We start from the raw sequence: 20180 nt of genomic DNA, 5'->3' as shown, positions 1-20180 counted from the left end.
AAAATCGCTACTTGGACTAGCGAGATTACGTCAGAGTCATTCTGGGAAATACTTCCCAGAATGAGGTATTATTTAATATATTTTTTTAAAAAAAAGTTAAAATGGGAAAAAAACTCTCAAAAGTAATATATATATATATATATATATATATATATTATTATATTTCTTAAACTTCAAAAAAACATTCATGAGATTTTTGAAAATATAGTTCATAGTTCATAGCCTCGATTAGGCGCGTAAACGTCTTCATCAATCTTTTACCCATTCCAATTTTGTTTTTCCGAATTGAATTCACTCACTCTCCATCTCTCTCACTGCATTCTCTCTGTCTCTTTCTGCACATTTCCTGGAACTTGCTTAGGTCTCTCTGAGCGGTGAGTCTTGCTCACCACGCTATCCCCTGCGCAAGCCATTCTAATTTCTGTAGCAACCTCCGACTCTCTCCCTCGACGTTTCACGCCCTCCAAACTCCAGACTGTCTTATATAAACCTATATCTAAAGTTTCCCTTTCACTCCATAATCCACAACAGAGCCCACGTTTGCAAGTTGCAGAAGCCAATCAACTCCGCGAGCATGGAAGCTCTGTTCACGCTCCTCTCGCGCCCACCCTCACTACTAATGTACCCAGCTAGCGATTTTCTCCTCAAACCCATTTTTTCACGTGGGTTCTCTGCTTCTTTGCATTTGATTTTGTGCCTGGTTTTAATCATTTCGTGGGTGTGCAAGATAATCAAAGGAGGTCTTGTTGAAGGTTCAAAAGAGAGGTATAGAAATGCCAGGTTCTTGTACTACAAACAGACCCTTTTTGCTTGTTTAGGTTTGGCAATTTTCAGTCTTGTGTTGTGTTGTTTAAACTACTTCTATTGGTATAGAAATGACTGGTCTGACGAAAAGCTGGTGACCCTTTTGGATTTAGTGTTCAGAACATTAGCTTGGTTAGCTGTTTCTGTTTACTTGCATACCCAATTCTCTAATAGTTCAGGTGAAAAAAAGCTTCCGTGTCTTTTGAGAATTTGGTGGAGTTTCTACTTCTTCATCTCTTCTTATTGCCTTGTTATAGACATTGTTCTTAGTGAAAAGCACCAGTCTTTACCAATTCAATTTTTAGTGTCGGATATCGTTTTTGTCATTTCGGGTTTGTTCTTCTGTTATGTCGGATTTTTTGGGAAGAGCGGAGAAAAAGATGAAGATGCCCTTCTTCAAGAGCCCCTTTTGGATGGCAATGGCATCACTGGTGTAAGTAATGCTGTAGTGTCAAAGAAGTCCAGTGGTAGCAAAACTGTAACACCATACTCAAATGCTAATATATTCAGCCTCCTTACTTTCTCTTGGATGGGTTCTTTGATTGCTGTTGGTAAGAAGAAAACGTTAGACCTTGAGGATGTTCCCCAGCTTGCTGCTGTTGACAGTGTTTGTGGGGCATATTCAAACTTTAGAGACAGGCTCGGGGCCTATAGTGGTAGGAGTGGGGTGACAACACTTGAGCTGGTTAAGATATTGATCTTTACAGTATGGAGAGAGATTCTGTTGACAGCTTTATTTGCACTTCTATACGCATTTGCGTCTTATGTTGGTCCTTACCTTATTGGTACCTTCGTTCAATACCTCAATGGACAACGAGACTTTGAAAATGAAGGTTATATTTTGGTTTCTGCATTCTTTGTTGCAAAGATCATTGAGTGCCTCTCTCAAAGGCACTGGATCTTTAGAACGCAACAGATTGATATTCGGGTCCGATCCGTACTTGTTGCAATGATCTACAATAAGGGTTTGACCCTTTCATGCCATTCCAAGCAGAGCCACACTAGCGGGGAGATCATTAATTTCATGACTGTTGATGCTGAGAGGGTGGGCAGCTTCAGTTACTACATGCATGATCCATGGGTGGTACTTCTGCAAGTTGCTTTGGCTTTGATAATCTTGTATAAGAATCTTGGGCTGGCATCAATTGCCACTTTTGGTGCGACTGCGCTTGTTATGTTGGCAAATGCTCCATTGGGTTCATTACAGGAGAAGTATCAGGGCAAGCTTATGGAGTCGAAAGACAGAAGGATGAAGGCAACATCTGAGGTCTTAAGGAACATGAGGATTCTTAAACTTCAAGGATGGGAGATGAAAATTTTGTCAAAAATTGTTGGTCTCAGGAAGAATGAGACTGAATGGCTAAGCAAATTTGTTTACACTTCAGCTATGACAACTTTTGTCTTCTGGGGTGCCCCCACATTTGTCTCTGTGGTCACTTTCGGTGCTTGTATGTTAATGGGGATCCCGCTAGACTCTGGAAAGATCTTATCTGCACTAGCAACATTTAGGATTCTTCAAGAGCCCATTTATAGCCTTCCTGACACAATCTCAATGATAGCTCAGACTAAAGTTTCCGTTGACAGAATTGCTTCATTCCTTCGTCTCGATGACCTACAAGCTGATGTTGTAGAGAAACTTCCAAGGGGTAGCACTGATGCAGCAATTGAGGTAGTTGATGGGCATTTCACGTGGGATTTGTCTTCCCCTAATCCAACACTGAAAGATATAAACTTAAAGGTGTGTCATGGTATGAGGGTTGCTGTCTGTGGTGCAGTTGGTTCGGGCAAGTCAAGCTTACTTTCCTCTATCTTGGGAGAAGTGCCTAAGATATCTGGGATCCTTAGGTTGAGTGGGACAAAGGCTTATGTTGCTCAATCACCTTGGATACAGAGTGGTAAGATAGAAGAAAATATTTTATTTGGGAAGGAGATGGACAGAGAGAGATATGAAAGGATTCTTGAAGCTTGTTCCTTGAATAAGGACCTGGAAGTTCTCTCCTTTGGTGATCAGACGGTTATAGGTGAGAGAGGAATCAATCTCAGTGGTGGACAGAAGCAGAGAGTACAGATTGCACGTGCTCTGTACCAAGATGCTGATATTTATCTATTTGATGATCCATTTAGTGCCGTGGATGCCCATACAGGAAGCCATCTCTTTAAGGTATATATATATATATATATATTTTTTTTTCAAATCCTTGCACCTCATTATATAGGTAAAATCGGTGTTGAACTTCAATGCAAAATATAACTTTTTGGTCCTTATATTTAGTAGAAACTGCACTATCCTCACGATTTACATGTAAACTCCTGCATGCTCATGATGGTTAGGCTTTTGGCATTGAAATACACTGCATAAGTTGTTTTTGTGAAATTGATAGTTTTATAGTACTGCTTCATTTGGCTCTCTTGGAATAAATAAATAAATAGATGCTTTATTAAAAGTAATTTTTAACTGTTCCTTGAATGGCAGGAATGTTTGTTGGGCCTTTTGAGTTCAAAAACTGTAATTTATGTTACTCACCAAGTAGAGTTCTTACCTGCTGCTGATCTAATCCTGGTGAGCTATTCACTTCTTATCTTTGCCCCATGTTCATTCTGTAAAATCAACTAAAGGAATGTTAATCCTTTGCACAGTTCATGAAAGATGGAAGAATTACACAAGCTGGAAAGTACAATGACATTCTCAATTCAGGAACCGATTTTATGGATCTTGTGGGTGCACATAAGAAAGCTTTGTCAGTACTCAATTCTGTGGAAAGAGGGCCAATCTCTGAAAATTTAAGTATTAGTGAGAGCGATAGTGATATGGGAAGGAATGAGAAGATTGTGCTGAGAGAAGAAGCCCAAGATGGTCAGAATGGGAAAGTAGATGACACGGCAGATGCCAAAGGACAGCTTGTTCAAGAAGAAGAGAGGGAGAAAGGTAGAGTAGGTTTTTCAGTGTACTGGAAGTATATCACAACGGCATATGGAGGAGCTCTTGTCCCGTTCATATTGTTGGCACAGATTCTTTTTCAGCTACTTCAAATTGGAAGCAACTATTGGATGGCTTCGGCAACTCCCACATCACAGGATGCAAATCCTCCTGTTGAGGGCTCTACTCTTATAATTGTTTATGTAGCTTTGGCCATTGGAAGTTCTTTTTGTGTCCTTGTGAGAGCTGTGCTTCTTGTAACGGCGGGGTACAAGACAGCCACGCTACTCTTCAATAAGATGCATTTGTGCATTTTCCGTGCACCCATGTCTTTCTTTGATGCCACCCCGAGTGGAAGAATCCTAAATAGAGTAAGTGAAAATATGCATATATTTGACATTCTTACATCCTATGATTTGAAGGGGGCATGATTGGTAAATTTAAAAAGGTTTATTTAGATTTAGAATCTTACAAGATTTATTTTCCAATTGTAGGCTTCTACAGACCAAAGCGCAGTGGATATGAACATTCCAATTCGAGTTGGATCATTTGCATTTTCAATGATACAACTCATAGGAATCATTGCAGTAATGTCCCAGGTCGCGTGGCAGGTCTTCATCATTTTTATCCCTGTTATTATAGCCTGCATCTGGTACCAGGTAACTCTTATAACATTGTATGAATCTTTTTTATGAGAAGGGCAAAGCATTTTCATGAAATATCAGCTTTAACATTTCTTTTATTTATTATTTATTTTATTATTTGTTCAATTTTCATCTAATTTTGACCAGTATCTGATCTGATTATGGGTGACGGGGATGGTGATTAAATTGGGTGTGTTTACTTGTATCTCCTTTTCTTTTCTTTTTTTTTAATAAGGAGGGAGGCACCTCCATTTATTTATTAATATGCCATCACTTTTGACGGAGGAATACCGTATTTATAAGACAAGTATTGGGAGATTACAGATAAAAAAATTAAAAGTCTCTAAAAAATAACACCAACAACCAACCAAAATAGGATTACAAATCCAAACAAAGGTAAATAAGAAACAAATCTAAACAGACTTATCAAAAACAAAAATAATAAAATAAAATAATCAAAAAATCTAAACCTACCAAACAAAAATCGAGAGGTTGAACTAATGACGAAAGGAAGTGAGACTCAACCTATCTATCAAAAGGATACTTTTCAGAGAACGTGGTAAAAAATGTTGTTTTTCATAAATGACATTATTTCCCATTTCTCCTTCTCTAGCGAGAAAATTAGTCGCACTATTGCCTTCCCTATATTGATGGATCACCATGAAGTTTGCTCCTTCTAGTTCCACCACAAGGTCCTCCTAAAAATTCCAAAGATACTACACGATATATTTACCTTTCCGAAGCCAATCAAAAACAATCGCGAGTTACTTTCAATAATCACATTAAAATACTGAAATCATTTGCATGAACAAATTCCTTCAAGAATTGCTTTTAATTCTGCACTATTGTTCGTACCATTGCCAAAATAGTTTGAAAAAGCTGCTTTCACCATGGCATGGTAGTCTCGAATAATTTCTTCACCTTCTGAAGTACCCAGATTGCCCCTAGAGCTCTCATCGCAATTAAGTTTTATCCACCTTACTGGAGGTTTAACCCACGAAATAATTTTTTCAGGCCTGGTGCAAACTCCTTGATGCTAAATTTGAAACTCTTTCAAAATCGTAATGTCCGATATCTTCAATTTTCGAAAAGAATTAGAGCTCTCAGCTGAAGAATTAACCCAGTATCAAACACTTCTCCACGTCTGATCCGTACGTTGATAAACTCCTTCCATTCTTGCTTTCTATCTTCGATTTCAAAGGCACCACACAATCAAATACGGAATCAGACCGATTAAAATACCTTTAATGGATGATTTTCGACCATAGTGGAACCAGTTTGCAATTCTGTTTTTCCAGGAAAAGAACCGTTGGAAAGGAATCCCCAACACCACACTAGCCCAACGCCAAACCTCTGAAGCCACCTCGCCTAAAGAAAGAATGTGATCAGTGTTTTCCTGACTTCTCTGCACGCAACAATTACAAGCCGAAGCCATCGATATTCCTTTGGTCTGAATTCTATCATCTACTGCCAAGCATCTAAATCAGGCTTTCCATAAACACATTGAGATTCTTTTAGGCAATAAAGAATGCCAAAATTAGTTATTCCACTCAAAATGATCACTTTTACTCCTCATTGCCTTCCATGCCGTTTTTGTAGAGAACTTGCGTCAGGGGCAGGCTTCCAAATGAATAAATCTTGACCACTTTTACTAGCTGGCACATTATGCAAGATTTCCAGTCTCATGGCTAGTGCTATAACCCTTACTTCTCCAACCCCATTCTCAAATATAGAGGTAGGAGGTGAGGACCATTGTGCCAACGCCTTCCCCTCTGTGTTCTTTCTATTTTGTTAGAGAGTAAAATGATAAGTTACAATTTGAGGGTAAATTTGTCATTGAAAAGATATAGAGGCAATTTGATTAATAATACATGGTTTTAATGTGCCAACGGAATTGATGGGTTTAGGGGGCAATTGGGGTGCTGGTTTGGGTTGAATATGGGTATTAGTAGTTTTATTGAATGGGCAATAAATGGGTAAATGGTGGCATTTACATACCCAACCCATTTCTGACCTGCCCAGTCTGTGCATTGCTACCCCAAATTTCGAACTCTCGGGCATCCAACTACTTTAGAGAGAATGCTTGTTGTAATTGGTGTTCTTACTTCTATTGGGATATTTATTGCCTTATCTTCAATATTTTAAATCTTTTCATTTAACGTTTAATTCTGATATTTGTCTAGAATTGCATGTTATAAATTTATAATGGAATCAATACTATAAAAATAACTCAGGATTTGCTATCTATTTTATGTTGGGGATTGAGGAGCAACAATCACACCACAAATAAAATAAACAAGCAAGAAATGAATACCAAGATTTAACGTGGTTCGACGCAAATTGACCTACGTCCATAGAGTACACCAATCTTTACTAAAAACTAGGAGAAAATACAAGGAGGAGACAACTGCACTCCACTTAACTCAACTCTCTCTTTCTCGCACCTCTCACTTGTTAGGACCCTGTGAGCAACCAGAAAAATATGACTCTAGAAATTTAATGTGGTTCGGTCAAGATCGACCTACGTCCACGGAGCACACCACAAATTCACTATTCGCCGGAAAAATACAACTCTTTTTACCTCTCACTCTCTTCCTCCTCTCTTTCTTCTCTTTGCTCTCTAAGCTTCTCTTGTACATTTTTTTAATTCCACAGTTCTCTATTTATAGGGTTGATATTTAATCACAATTTAATACAATAAATTATAAATTTGGGAGGTTATAATCATGGAGGTAAATGTCCAGCTTGCAATGCATAAATGGTGGATAAATGTCCTGCTTGCAATGCCAATTCTTCACGTCTAGCTCCAAATGTATCTCCCGTCTCTAGCTACAACAATCTCCCACTTGGAGATGGAGATGCCTCCTCATGAATAAATGATGTGCTCAAAAAAATATGTCTTCAAGCATGAAGACCAACTGAAGGCGAACACAACTTCAACTTCTCTGCAGTCACCACCTTCCTGTTTGCTCGATTCAACCAAATAGCTTCCTTAACAGCCTCTGAAGCTGCCATGTACTCTGCTTCTGTTGTAGACAAGGCAATGGTAGATTGTAAGGTAGACCTCCAACTCATTGGACCATTAGTAAATGTAAAAACATATCCAGTAATTGATCGACATTTATCCAAATCACCTGCAAAATCTGAATCTACATATCCAACAACACGTTGATCAATAGTATTATTTTTCTCAAATACTATACCAATATCAATCGTATTCATAATATATCTCAAAATCCATTTCACAGCTTGCCAATGTCCTTTACCCGGATTATGCATATACCTGCTCACCATACTAACAGCTTGTGAAATATCAGGTCTAGTACAAACCATTGCATACATCAGACTACCAACAGCACTTGCATAAGGAAGCTATGACATATACTTACGTTCCTCATCTGATTTAGGAAATAAAGCCGCACTAAGTTTGAATTGAGGAGCAAGAGGAGTGCTTACTTGTTTTGATTGCTCAGACATGCCAAAATTCTATACTACCTTCTTCAAATACTGTTTCTGAGACAAACTAACTGTTCCTCTCATTCTGTCTCTGCGAATCTCCATGCCAAGTATCTTCTTTGCTTCACCAAGATCTTTCATCTCAAACTCTTAATTTAACTGACTTTTCAACTTGTTGATTTCTTCCCTATTCTTTGAAGCTATCAACATATCATCATCATATAAGAGTAAATATATAAAAGATCCATTTTGTAGTCTGCGAAAATAAACACAATGATCATGTTTATTTCGGATGTACTTTTGACCCATCATAAACTAATGAAATCGTTTGTACCACTATCTTGGAGACTGTTTTAAACCATACAATGATTTACTCAGTTTACATACCCAATTTTCTTTTCCAGCAACCTAAAATCCATCTGGCTGAGTCATATAGATTTTCTCTTCTAAATCACCATGTAAAAATGCAGTTTTTACATCGAGTTGTAATTCAAGATCAAATTGTGCTACCAAAGCCAACAAAATTCGAATGGAAGAATGTTTAATAATTGGAGAAAATACCTCATTATAATCAATGCCTTCCCTCTGTGCGTAGCCCTTAGCTACCAATTTAGCTTTGAATTGAACATTATTTGCATCTGGAAATCCTTCTCTCTTTATATAAACCCATTTACAACCAATTGCTTTCCTACCCTTGGGCAGCTGGGCTAGCTCCTAAGTCTGATTCTGATGAAGAGACTGCATTTCTTCATCCATTGCTTTTTTCCACTTGTCCGATTCAGAGTTCCTCATTGCTTCTTTGAAAGTGTAAGGAACATTATCATCCACAACTGGAAGTGCATAGGCCACCATATCAGTATACCGAGTAGGTTTTCGAATTTCTCGTCTTAGCCTTTGAGAAACAATTGATTCTTGTTGCTGTGAAGATTCTCGAATTGAAATCTCCTCTTCTTGTACACTATTCCCCACCGTAACTGGAGAGTTACTTTGTGTAGTCTTATTTCTCAATGGGTTTCCTAAAATTGTCTCAACCTCCACCTGTTGTTGAGTACCATTGGTCTTCTTTTTAACTCGTGACTCTTTGCGTATTGTTTTCTTCATCATCGCAAGTTCATCAAAAGTTACATCTTTACTTAAAATCATTTTTTTCGTCTCTAGACACCAAAAACGTATCCTTTGACTCCTGCACTTATCCCCAAGAATATTGCTTTCTTGGCTCTTGGATCCAACTTAGATTCTTTAACATGATAATAAGCCATAGTACCAAATACATGTAAAGAATCATGATCACTAGCAGGCTTTCCAGACCATACCTCATAAGGTGTTTTTCCTCCTATTGCAGATGATGGTAGACGATTGATGAGGTGACACGCATATTTACCTCAGCCCAAAACCTTTTGTCTAACCCAGCATTAGACAACATACATCGAACTTTCTCCAGCAAAGTCCGACTCATGTGCTCTGCCACCCCATTCTGCTGTGGTGTATTTCGAATTGTGAAGTGTCGAGCAATACCTTCATCCTGACATACCTTCATAAACGGGTCACTCGTGTATTCACTACCATTATCTGATCTGAGCCGTTTAATCTTTTTGCCAGTTTAAGTTTCAACTAATTTTTTCCACTTAAGGAAAATATCACACTTCATTTTTTATGCTTCATAGAATACACCCAAACTCTTCTAGAAAAATTATCAACAAAAGTGACAAAATAATGCATACCACCCAACGAAGCCGTTTTTGTGGGCCCCCATACATCTGTATGGATGTAGTCTAAAATACCTTCAGTTTGATGGATTGCTGTTCCAAATTTCACTCTAATTTGTTTTCCCAGAATGCAATGTTCACAAAATTCAAGTTTGCACACCTTTGCACCCTTCAACAAACCTCGTTTAGCTAATTGTTGCAAAGATTTTTCTCCTGCATGTGCTAATAGCATATGCCACAACCTGGTTGTATCTGAACCTGCATCTTTCTCAGAAACAACAGCTGTTGAACCAATAACTGTACTACCTCGTAAATAATACAAGCTATTTTTTCTTAGTCCTTTCATCACCACCAGTGCACCTGATTTAATCTTTAAGGTTCCATCTTTCAAAGTGATAGTGAACCCTTTAGATTCTAAGGCACCCAATGAAATCGGATTCTTCTTTAGGCTTGGAACATACCTAACATCAGTCAAGTTCTTAACAGTTCCATCTTGACATTTCAACTGTATTGATCCTATTCCAATTGTTTTACAAGTATTATCATTTCCCATAAAACAACCCCACCATCTAATTCTTCAAAATTAGAAAACCATTCCCTATTGGGACACATGTGATAGGAACAACCAGAATCCAGAATCCACTCACCAAAATAATGTGACGAAGATGTTCCAACAAGATAAAATCTGACTCACTTCCATCATCATTGGCTATATTGGCATTAGAATGCGCTTTGCCCTTATTCTTCTGCTGTAATTTAGGGCAATCTTTCTTCCAATGCCCTTTCTCACGAAAAAAGGCGCATTCATCTTTAGCAGGTCTCCCACGAGATTTACTCCTCCCATGAGATTTACTCTTCCTTCCAGGTATACGACTCTGAGAACGTCCCCTTATTATTAGTGCTTCTGTTGTTTCCTTATGGACCCTTTGATCCTTCTTTCTGCATTCAGTACTAATCAATGTAGTACAAACAACATTATAAGTAACTTTATCTTTCCCATACAATAAAGTGGTGGTCAGATGTTCATACTCATTAGGGAGAGAATTCAGTAACAATATGGCTTTATCCTCATCTTTCACCTTTTCATCCAAATTTAACAAATCGGCCAAAATTTTATTGAAAGCATTTATGTGGTCATCAATCAAAATACTCGGTTGATACTGGAAATGAAACAATTTCTTTTTCAAATAGAGCCGATTTTCTAGACTCTTGGTCATAAATGTATCTTCCAATGTCTTCCATAATTTCTTTGCAGATGTCTCCCTCATAACACAATATTTTTTATTTTTGGCGAGACACAGACGAATCGTACCACATGCCTGACGATTGATCTTTTCCCAATCTCTGTCACCTATATCCAAAGCAATATCTAGTTCTTGTTGATACAAGATGTCCATCACCTCACATTGCCACATACCAAAATTATTGGTACCATCAAATTTCTCCACCTCAAACCGAGCATTAGCTATCGTCTTTGATGATGATGTCGAAGCCTAAGGGGTTGGAGTTCGTGTGGACAAAGTTTCTTCTACTGCTGCACTAGTTTCTGTCATCTTCTATATATTCAATAGCAATCAACAAAGCAAAAGGCTTAGGATGAATAGTACGTACCAACTGTGTCTACTCTGTTTTATCCTATGAAATTCCACTTTGACTAAGCTGACCTTCAGGGAGCGACTGAGCCGCAATGGTCTCTGAGCACTTGCTTAGACAAGGTCTTTTTTAGGCATCAAATGTGGAATCAAGGATTCTAACAGAGGAACACCTCCGTATCAACACCATTCAACGTAGCTCTGATACCAATTGTTGTGTCGGGCACCCCACTTGTGCCAAGCACCAATACTACAACTATTGCTATTGAATATATAAGAAATTAAAGCAATGCAGAAACTAATAATTAAACAGTAAAAAAAAACAAGACAAGAAATTTACAAGGTTCGGTATAGAATTACCTACGTTCTCGGGTGCCGATGATCAATCCATTACTTCTTGACAAAGTACAACTTTGAGGTGTGTTTTACAAATGAAGAGTTGAGCTCTTTATATAGCTTCAACCTCAAGTCTAAAAAACACTTCTCTCCAATGTGGGACAAATAATATAAAAAATTCAAAACAACCTTTTATACTAATGTGGAAGTATTCTACCAATGTGGGGCAAAAAACAATAGCTAGCAGATTTAATGACCAAACCATTATCACGACAATGCATGGAGACTCTAAAAATCAAGATTGGCTTAGTCGATGGCTACTCCATCTCGCGGGGACGTATAAGGAAAGACTCCTCAAATCAAGCTCCCAATCACAAGTCCTGATTTATAGGCTGACATTATGTTTGTAATAAATATCAAATATTTTGTGCTGTAAATGTGAGGCTTGATTTTAGTTCTTTTGCTTAGAATAGAGTTTGTATACATGTATATATGCTGATACAATAAAGTGAAAAAGTATGGAAGATTTCTTCATTGATAGCAATAAGAATCTTTGTTCATATTTTTCAAAACTTCATCAAAGAGAAGGTTAGAGAGAAGAGGGGGCGCTGGCTGCCAAAGAAGAAGAAAAGAAAATATTTAAAGGCCCCACCCACAAGAAGCCCTACACACGCACAAGGAGGACCCAGATGCATGATCGGGTCAAATCAATCCATATATATATATATATATATATTTTCTTTTCTTTTCTTTTCTTGTTTCTTCCTTTTTTTGTTTCCCTTCGCACAAGGAGGATTTTGACCTTCCTAAAGCCCGTATCTCTCAAAGCTTAAAACACGAAAGTTGTAGAACACTTTCTTGGCTTTCATAGCATTTTGAATCACCTCGAACGGTGCTCGGATGGGAGAATTATGCCCAAATTACGAAGTAGTGTTGACTTTAATGTTCATAACTTACCCTGCAATAATAAAATGCCAAAAATTCATAAATTATTCAATAAAACCAAAATATTATAAATAGAGCGCAATGTTAAAATATTGAGCATAATTAGGCATTTAATTAAAAATATAATCCTTAATGCATGAATTTAAACACTTAATTATGCAATTTAGGTGCGTAATCAGGTACTGATGGACTTCTGTTGATCAAGTGTGCTACTGTATTGATTGCGTCTGCCCAGAACTGCTTTGGTAGGCCTGATTGCATACGTATACTTTTGGCTCTTTCGGTCAACGATCGGTTCATCCGCTCAGCTACATCGTCGTTTTGGGGTATACCTGACACAGTTCTTTTCATCCTGATACCATGCTCATAGCAGATTTTCTTGAACCTGGTGTCTTATACTCACCATCGTTGTCAGTTCTCAGCTTCTTGATTTTTAAACCAGTTTCATTTTCAACCATTGCTTTCCATATATTGAAAGCATCATAGACATTTGATTTGTATTTCAGAAAGTATACCCATACCTTTCGAGAATGATCGTCGATAAATATCACGAAGTAATTTCTTCTGCTTGTGGATGAGACGGTCGTTGGTCTTATACATCTGAATGGACTAGGTCAAGTCTGTCATTCTTTGGGTTACGAGTGTATCTCTAGAAACTGACCCTTTTTTGTTTTTCGAGTATGCAATTCTCGCACATGTCAATCTCTACTGACTTAGATCACTCAATTTTCCCTTTGAGTGCATCACCCTGAGTCCCATCTCGCTTATGTGACCAAGTCGTTGATGCCAAATGTTGCTATCATCATTTTCTGTAGCAACTTAAATAGACATGCAAACATTAGAGGTCATATAAAGTGTTCCACTTTTCTTATCTCATGCAATCGTCAGTGCACCCTTTGATATCTTCCATTCATTGCTAATGAATGTTGTGGTGTATCCTTCATCAGCCAGTTGTCTAACTGAGATCAAGTTCTTAGGTCTGAAATATATCTGACATCCTTTAGCTCCCATACGGACTCGTTCATCTTGATCTTCACAATTCCTTTGCCGACTATGTTGCAAGGTTGATCATTTTCAAGGTATACCTTATCATAATCATCTTGTGTATACTCCTCTAGGTAATCTCTACTGCAAGTAGCATGAAATGAGGCTCCAGATTCTAAGATCCAAGACTCCATCTTGCTCTTCAAAGTGCATATCAACATATCACCTTTTTCTGAGGCGACATTTGCTTCTGTCTTCGCCTCATATTCTTTCCTTGGAACTTTGCACTTATTTTTGTAATGCCTGGTCTTCCCACGGTTCTAGCACTCAATATTCTTTGTGCCCTAGGAACCTTTGGGATTTCTGGATCTGGATCACCTGGTCCTAGATCTATCGCGATTGTTTGATTGCCCATGCCCGCTTCTTTTCCATGAATCTTTCCCTTAGCTTTCCACGTTCAGGCTGAACTTGAAGTGGAAGCATTGTTTGACTACATCTTAATCTTTTTTTGCATGCTGATGACCTTGTCATACTTCTGCTTTGATTTTCCTGCGGAGCTGCTGATCGCAGTAACGATACTTTTCCAACTCTCGGGCAACTGACTAAGAATCAGCAAGGCACAGATTTCATTGTCAAATGTGATTTCAATTGAGGCGAGTTGTTCTGACAGCTCGTTAAAATTGTTCAGATGTTTACTAAAACTTCACCAGCGAGCATGTGCACGGTGAACAACTTTTTCATTAAATGTACTTTATTGGCGGTTGATGTTTGCTCATACATGTTGGAAAGCGCATCCATAAGTGATTTGGTGGTTGTCATGTGTTTGATGTTGAAGGCAACAGACTTTGTCAGCATCATCCTGATAGCTCAAAGAGCCTTTCGGTCAGCAACTCCCACTCATCCTCTTCATGGATTCCGGCTTTCCCTTCAGTGGTAAGTGCGACTCCTTATCAAACAAGTACTCCTCGATTTGCATCTTTTAGAAACCGAAATTGGTGTCATAAAACATTTCGATCTTTGAGCTCTTTCCTTTTGAAATCTCGATTTGCCTATCTAGAGATGGAATCAGCTCAAACAGATAGCACGGTTGGATCCAAAATGGCTGATAACCTTGGAAATGGTTCGACTTGTTTGAAAAACAGACCTAAAATAGCTTCGAAAAACTTGGTCAAACTTTCTGGTAAAAAAGTCAACCCTCCGTTAAACTTAACGGAATGTTCACTTTTTAACGAAAGACCTCGTTATTGTTGTTGACGCTGTTTGCTGATGTGGCAAAGTGGGGCCTAGATGATGATGTGGTAAAGTGGGTCCCAGCTGATGATGTGGTAAAGTGGGTCCCAACTGACGATGTGGTAGCTGACTGAGATGACTGACGTGGCGGCTGATGCAGGAGAGGCGTCACGCTGACGTCAAGCTTCGTCTTTAACCTCACGCAGGCACGTGTGGTACATGTGTCGTGGACTGTTTGGCGCGTGAGGTCACGTGCCGGCGATTGGGAGGCGCATGGCGACGATGACGAATTGCTGGAAGCGCGTGTGGACTCGTGGAGCCTCCGTTCGAGCACCAGTTTGTATCGTTGGCTTTGTCTTGTCGAGAGGACCACCCTCGTGTGCTCAAAACTTGATTTTGAGCTACTTGAATTTCTGGGCGATGTCAGTTTTGCTCCGATTTGGCTCTGATACCAATTGTTGGGGATCGATGAGCAACAATCACACCACAAATAAAATAAACAAGCAAGAAATGAACACCAAGATTTAACGTGGTTCAGCCCAAATTGACCTACGTCCGTAGAGCACACCAATATTCACTAAAAATTGTAAAATACAAGGAGGAGGAGGAGACAACTGCACCCCACTCAACTCAACTCTTTCTCGCACCTCTCACTCTCTCACCTTCTTCAACTCAATTACACAAACATTTTACATGCACACACATCTCCATTTATAGCCATGAATGGAATGGATAGAAATGGTAGGTGGTAATGAGATTCAATGAAGGTGAGTTGGGTTGGTGGAAGTGGCTGGCACCAACACCACAGCTCAATAATGCTGACACTCTATAGTTCAACAATACTGGCACCGTCTCTACAGCTCATCAATGCTGGCACCGTCTCCACTACAGCTTAACATTTTTTGTTTTCATTGAATCTAGCTCCAACTATAATCTATTGATTTCAAAACATCAGCCACACTTGTCCATGTGTGCTTGTGCATGTGTAATGTTGAGAGAGGGTTTCTTACAGTCATTACTCTGCAGCAATATTACATAGCCTCTGCTCGGGAACTATCAAGATTAGTTGGACTCTGCAAGGCTCCAGTAATACAGCATTTTGTTGAAACACTCTCAGGAGCAACAACTATCAGAAGCTTCGATCAGGAATCAAGATTCCGGGACACGATTATGAAATTAACAGATGGGTATTCTCGGCCCAAGTTTCACATTGCTGGTGCAATGGAGTGGCTGTGCTTCCGCTTGGATATGTTGTCTTCTATAACATTTGCCTTCTTTTTGATATTCTTGATCTCAGTGCCAGAGGGAGCAATTGATCCAGGTAAGTGGATTTGATTGATATGTTTTGATGGGATCTGGAATACACAAAAATAATGATTTAAACTGTGTTTTTCCCCATTTGTTTAAAGCCATTGCGGGCTTAGCAGTGACGTATGGACTGAGTCTTAACACGTTACAAGCTGTGGTGATATGGAATCTTTGTACCATGGAGAATAAAATTATATCTGTTGAGAGAATTTTTCAGTACACTGATATTCCAAGTGAGCCTCCTCTGGTGATAGAAGAAAACAGGCCAGATCGCTCTTGGCCATCTTATGGGGAAGTCAATATTCGTGATCTGCAGGTAATTTCCAATCCTCACAACACAGCGCCCCCCCCCCCCCCCCCCCCCCAACCAAAAAAACCGCCAACCTGCTCCTTCTCTCCCTGTTTTTTTTATTTTTTATTTTTTTGTGTCGTACAAGTAAATAATGATGATTGTGAATGTAGGTCCGGTATGCCCCACACTTGCCACTTGTGTTGCGTGGTCTGACTTGCACTTTCCCAGGAGGAATGAAGACTGGCGTTGTAGGCAGAACAGGAAGTGGTAAATCAACTCTCATACAAACACTTTTTCGCATTGTTGAACCAGCTACTGGTCAGATCGTGATAGATGGTGTGAGCATCTCCTCTATTGGACTGCATGATTTAAGGTCGAGATTAAGCATTATCCCTCAAGATCCAACCATGTTTGAGGGAACTGTTCGAGGCAATCTTGATCCACTTGAAGAGTACACAGATGAACAGATTTGGAAGGTGAATTTGTTTGAGCAATGATGATTTGTCCAAGTTCTTCTTAGATGATGGAAGACATTTTTGTTGGCTTTTTTATTTCTTCATACATAACATTTGCGAGTATCATTTATTGGTTTGCTAAATCTTTATGTTGTTTTAGGCTTTGGATAGGTGCCAACTTGGAGATGAGGTTAGGAAGAAGGAAGGAAAGCTAGATGCCACAGGTTTGTTTCTACGCCATTCTAAATATATACTAGCCATAAAAAATTTCTTTTTGTTCCATTTGATGGCCTGAAAATTTAGACATTGATGTTCACATGGAATTCACAGTTAGTGAGAATGGAGAGAACTGGAGTATGGGCCAGAGGCAGCTTGTCTGTCTTGGGCGTGTGCTGCTCAGAAAAAGCAAGGTCTTGGTGCTCGATGAAGCCACTGCCTCAGTTGATACATCAACTGATAATCTGATTCAACACACACTTCGCCGACACTTTTCTGACTCTACAGTCATAACAATAGCACATCGGATAACATCTGTTCTTGACAGTGACATGGTTCTGCTTCTGGATCATGGTTAGTAGTTTGTATGGCCAAATGTTCCAATCCCATTCATATAGTTTCTGCTCAACTGCAGTATTCACATTTCCCCCCCTTTTTTGTTTGGTTTATTATGGGGTTGCAGGGCTTATTGAAGAATATGATTCTCCAGCTAGATTGCTACAAAACAAGGCATCATCATTTGCAAAGCTTGTTGCAGAGTATACTGTGCGATCAAATGATATGTAGCTGTCAAACTGTGATATGCTGCTTTACAATGACGAATTTAGTGCCAGTTATCATCCCAATGTGCTCGCTTTGATGATTGAATATGTTCAACCAAGATGCCAGTCCCTCTATGGAAAAATGGTGAAAGATTTTGTAAAATCTAGACTTATGAATGCTTTTGATGGTGTAATCTACAAATGATTTTTCATTTGCAATAAATGGCACTACAATTTTCCTTAAATTTCTCTAGGATTTTGTTGGGAAAAAAATATAATATATTCGAACAAATTCCCACAAGTAAATCAATGGAGTAATGCAAACAATAAAAAAAATTAAGATACAAGAAATTTAATGTGGTTCTCTCAAATGTTGAGGTACGTCCATGGGGCACGGTGGTCCAAATCCACTATCACTAAATATGTTATACAAAGTGGATACAAAAGGCATAAGCCTTACAAATACACAAGAGTGTATAAATAAATGTAGCAAGATGGAAAGTTCTCACCAAATATTCTGAACAAAATTCCTGAAAAAAGAACCAACCAAAATAGCACCATCATGAGCTCCAAAAAAAATTGATAATAAAACGCAGTCGGAGCCATAAGAAGAAGAAAGCAGCAGAAGGTAGGTGCACTAGAGAAGACAACTGGCGCAGGCCTGAGGAGTTGGGTGTGGCTCTGTGTATGGCTGCAGGTGTTGGCTGTTGCAAGCGTTGGGAGCTAGTATTGAAAACAGAGAGACGAATGGCAGCAAGCAGAAAAAAATGGAAATAAAGAAAAAGGAGATGAAGGGTCCGCCACTACACGTGAGACCTTTTACTGAAGGTGAGTACTACTTCCTTGAGAAGCCAATAGCCATTAAAAAAAAACTCTTTCCAATTGTTGGGCCCCACAAGGAGGGAAAACCCAACAAATCTCCCTCTCCCGACTTATGGGGACAATTCCACCAATCCGGCCAAAATTCGACACTCCGCATGCTTGTCTCTAGTTAATGCTTTTGTCATCATATCCGAACCATTATTATCAGTGTGAATTTTGTCAAGCTGTAATAATTTCTTATCTAACACATCCCGAATCCAATGATATCTAACATCAATATGTTTTAACTTTGAATGGAAGATAGAATTCTTACTCAACTCTTTGACTATCACAATAAAGAACAAACCTTTCTTGTTCCATCCCCAACTCTTTCAAGAATCTCTTCAACCAAAGCAATTCTTTGCAAGCTTCCGTAATGGCAATAAACTCGGCTTCCGTAGTAGATAGAGCAACACATTTTTGTAATTTAGATTGCCATGCCACAGCTCCCCCTGCAAAAGTCATCAAATAACCCGAAGTGGATTTTCTAGAATCAACATCACCGGCCATGTCGACATCCATGAATTCATGGAGCATAGATTTACCATTTTCAAAACACAAGCACACCTTTGAAGTGCCTCTAAGGTATCAGAGAATCCATTTTACCGCTAACCAATGCTCCTTTCCTGGATTAGAGAGAAACCGACTAACAACTCCAACAACATAAGCTAAATCCGGTCTTGTGTAAACCATTGCTTATATTAAGGAACCAATGGCCGAAGCATAAGGAATTTTCTTCATCTCTTCCTTATCTTTCTCACTTGTAGGACTTTGTTTTGAACTAAACTTGAAGTGACTAGCAAGTGGGCAACCAACGGGTTTTGCTTTATCCATATTGAACTTCTCAAGCACTTTTTCAATGTAACTTTCTTGAGACAACTAAATTTGCCATTTTTCACGATCACGAACAAATCTCATGCCAAGAATTTGTTTTGCTGGTCCCAAGTCTTTCATAGCAAAATACTTACTCAACTCCAACTTCAATTTGTTAATCTTGGAGAAGTCTTGTCCTACAATAAGCATATCGTCAACATAGAGTAAGAGAATAATATAAGTGCCATCCGAAAATTTTTTCACAAACACACAATCATCTGAAGAGGTTTTTGAGTAACCATGATCAATCATGAAAGAATGAAATTTCTTGTACCATCTCCGTGGTGCTTGCTTCAACCCATACAAACTTTTCTTTAATTTGCACACTAAATTCTCTTTCCCTTTTTGTTTGAAGCATTCCAGTTGTTCCATGTAAATTTCATTTTCCAAGTCACCATGTAAGAAAGCGGTTTTCACATCTAGTTGCTCAACTTCTGAATTCAAGTATGCTACTATGCCAAGAACAACCGGAATAGATGATATCTTTACAACCGGTGAGAATATTTCATCAAAGTCAATTCCCTTTTTCTGACCAAAGCCTTTTACCGCAAGCCTAGACTTGTACCGAAGATTCTTTCCATCATTTTTTAGCCTAAGCACCCATTTATTTTTCAAAACTTTCTTTCTAGGGGGAAGTTTAACCAAATCATAAGTGTGATTGTCAACTATGGAATTCATTTCCTCTTGCATAGCCTTCATCCATTCAACTTTATTTTCATGGTTCATGGCTTCTTGATAGCTTTCAGGTTCCCCTTGATCCGTTAGAGTAACATAGTCACTTGATGGATATTTAGATAAAGGTCTTGGCTCTCTTGAAGACCTTCTTAATTGAGCTTGGTCTTGAACTTGTTGCTCCCCCTCGTTTTCATCTTCAACTTCATTAGGAATTTCATCATTTCCGACATCTTCAAGAGGTGGAAGAAAATCTTCCATATTTTCATCATGTGCCAAAGGTGGAGTAGGTAAGTCTAAGTCAACAAAATCATTCCCATTGGATTGTGATTGCTCAACCGTGCCAA

At 38.8% G+C, this 20180-nt stretch overlaps 1 protein-coding gene across 1 annotated transcript; it reads left to right on the top strand.

The window, feature by feature from the left end:
• The first annotated feature begins 334 nt into the window (after positions 1-334).
• On the top strand, positions 335-17672 carry LOC131166184 (ABC transporter C family member 3-like). Its single transcript, XM_058124514.1, has 10 exons — positions 335-2965; positions 3278-3364; positions 3442-4092; positions 4216-4380; positions 15641-15935; positions 16024-16238; positions 16385-16690; positions 16830-16893; positions 17000-17239; positions 17349-17672. Exons 1-10 carry the CDS (start codon positions 575-577, stop codon positions 17450-17452), a joined length of 4518 nt encoding a protein of 1505 aa, XP_057980497.1. The 5' UTR covers positions 335-574; the 3' UTR covers positions 17453-17672.
• Positions 17673-20180: the final 2508 nt, after the last annotated feature.

This window comes from Malania oleifera, chromosome 1 (assembly GCF_029873635.1).
Source record: "Malania oleifera isolate guangnan ecotype guangnan chromosome 1, ASM2987363v1, whole genome shotgun sequence".
Classification (NCBI taxonomy): domain Eukaryota; kingdom Viridiplantae; phylum Streptophyta; class Magnoliopsida; order Santalales; family Ximeniaceae; genus Malania; species Malania oleifera.
Note: the sequence above shows the minus strand (reverse complement) of the source record. Positions and strands in the feature narration are given on the sequence as shown.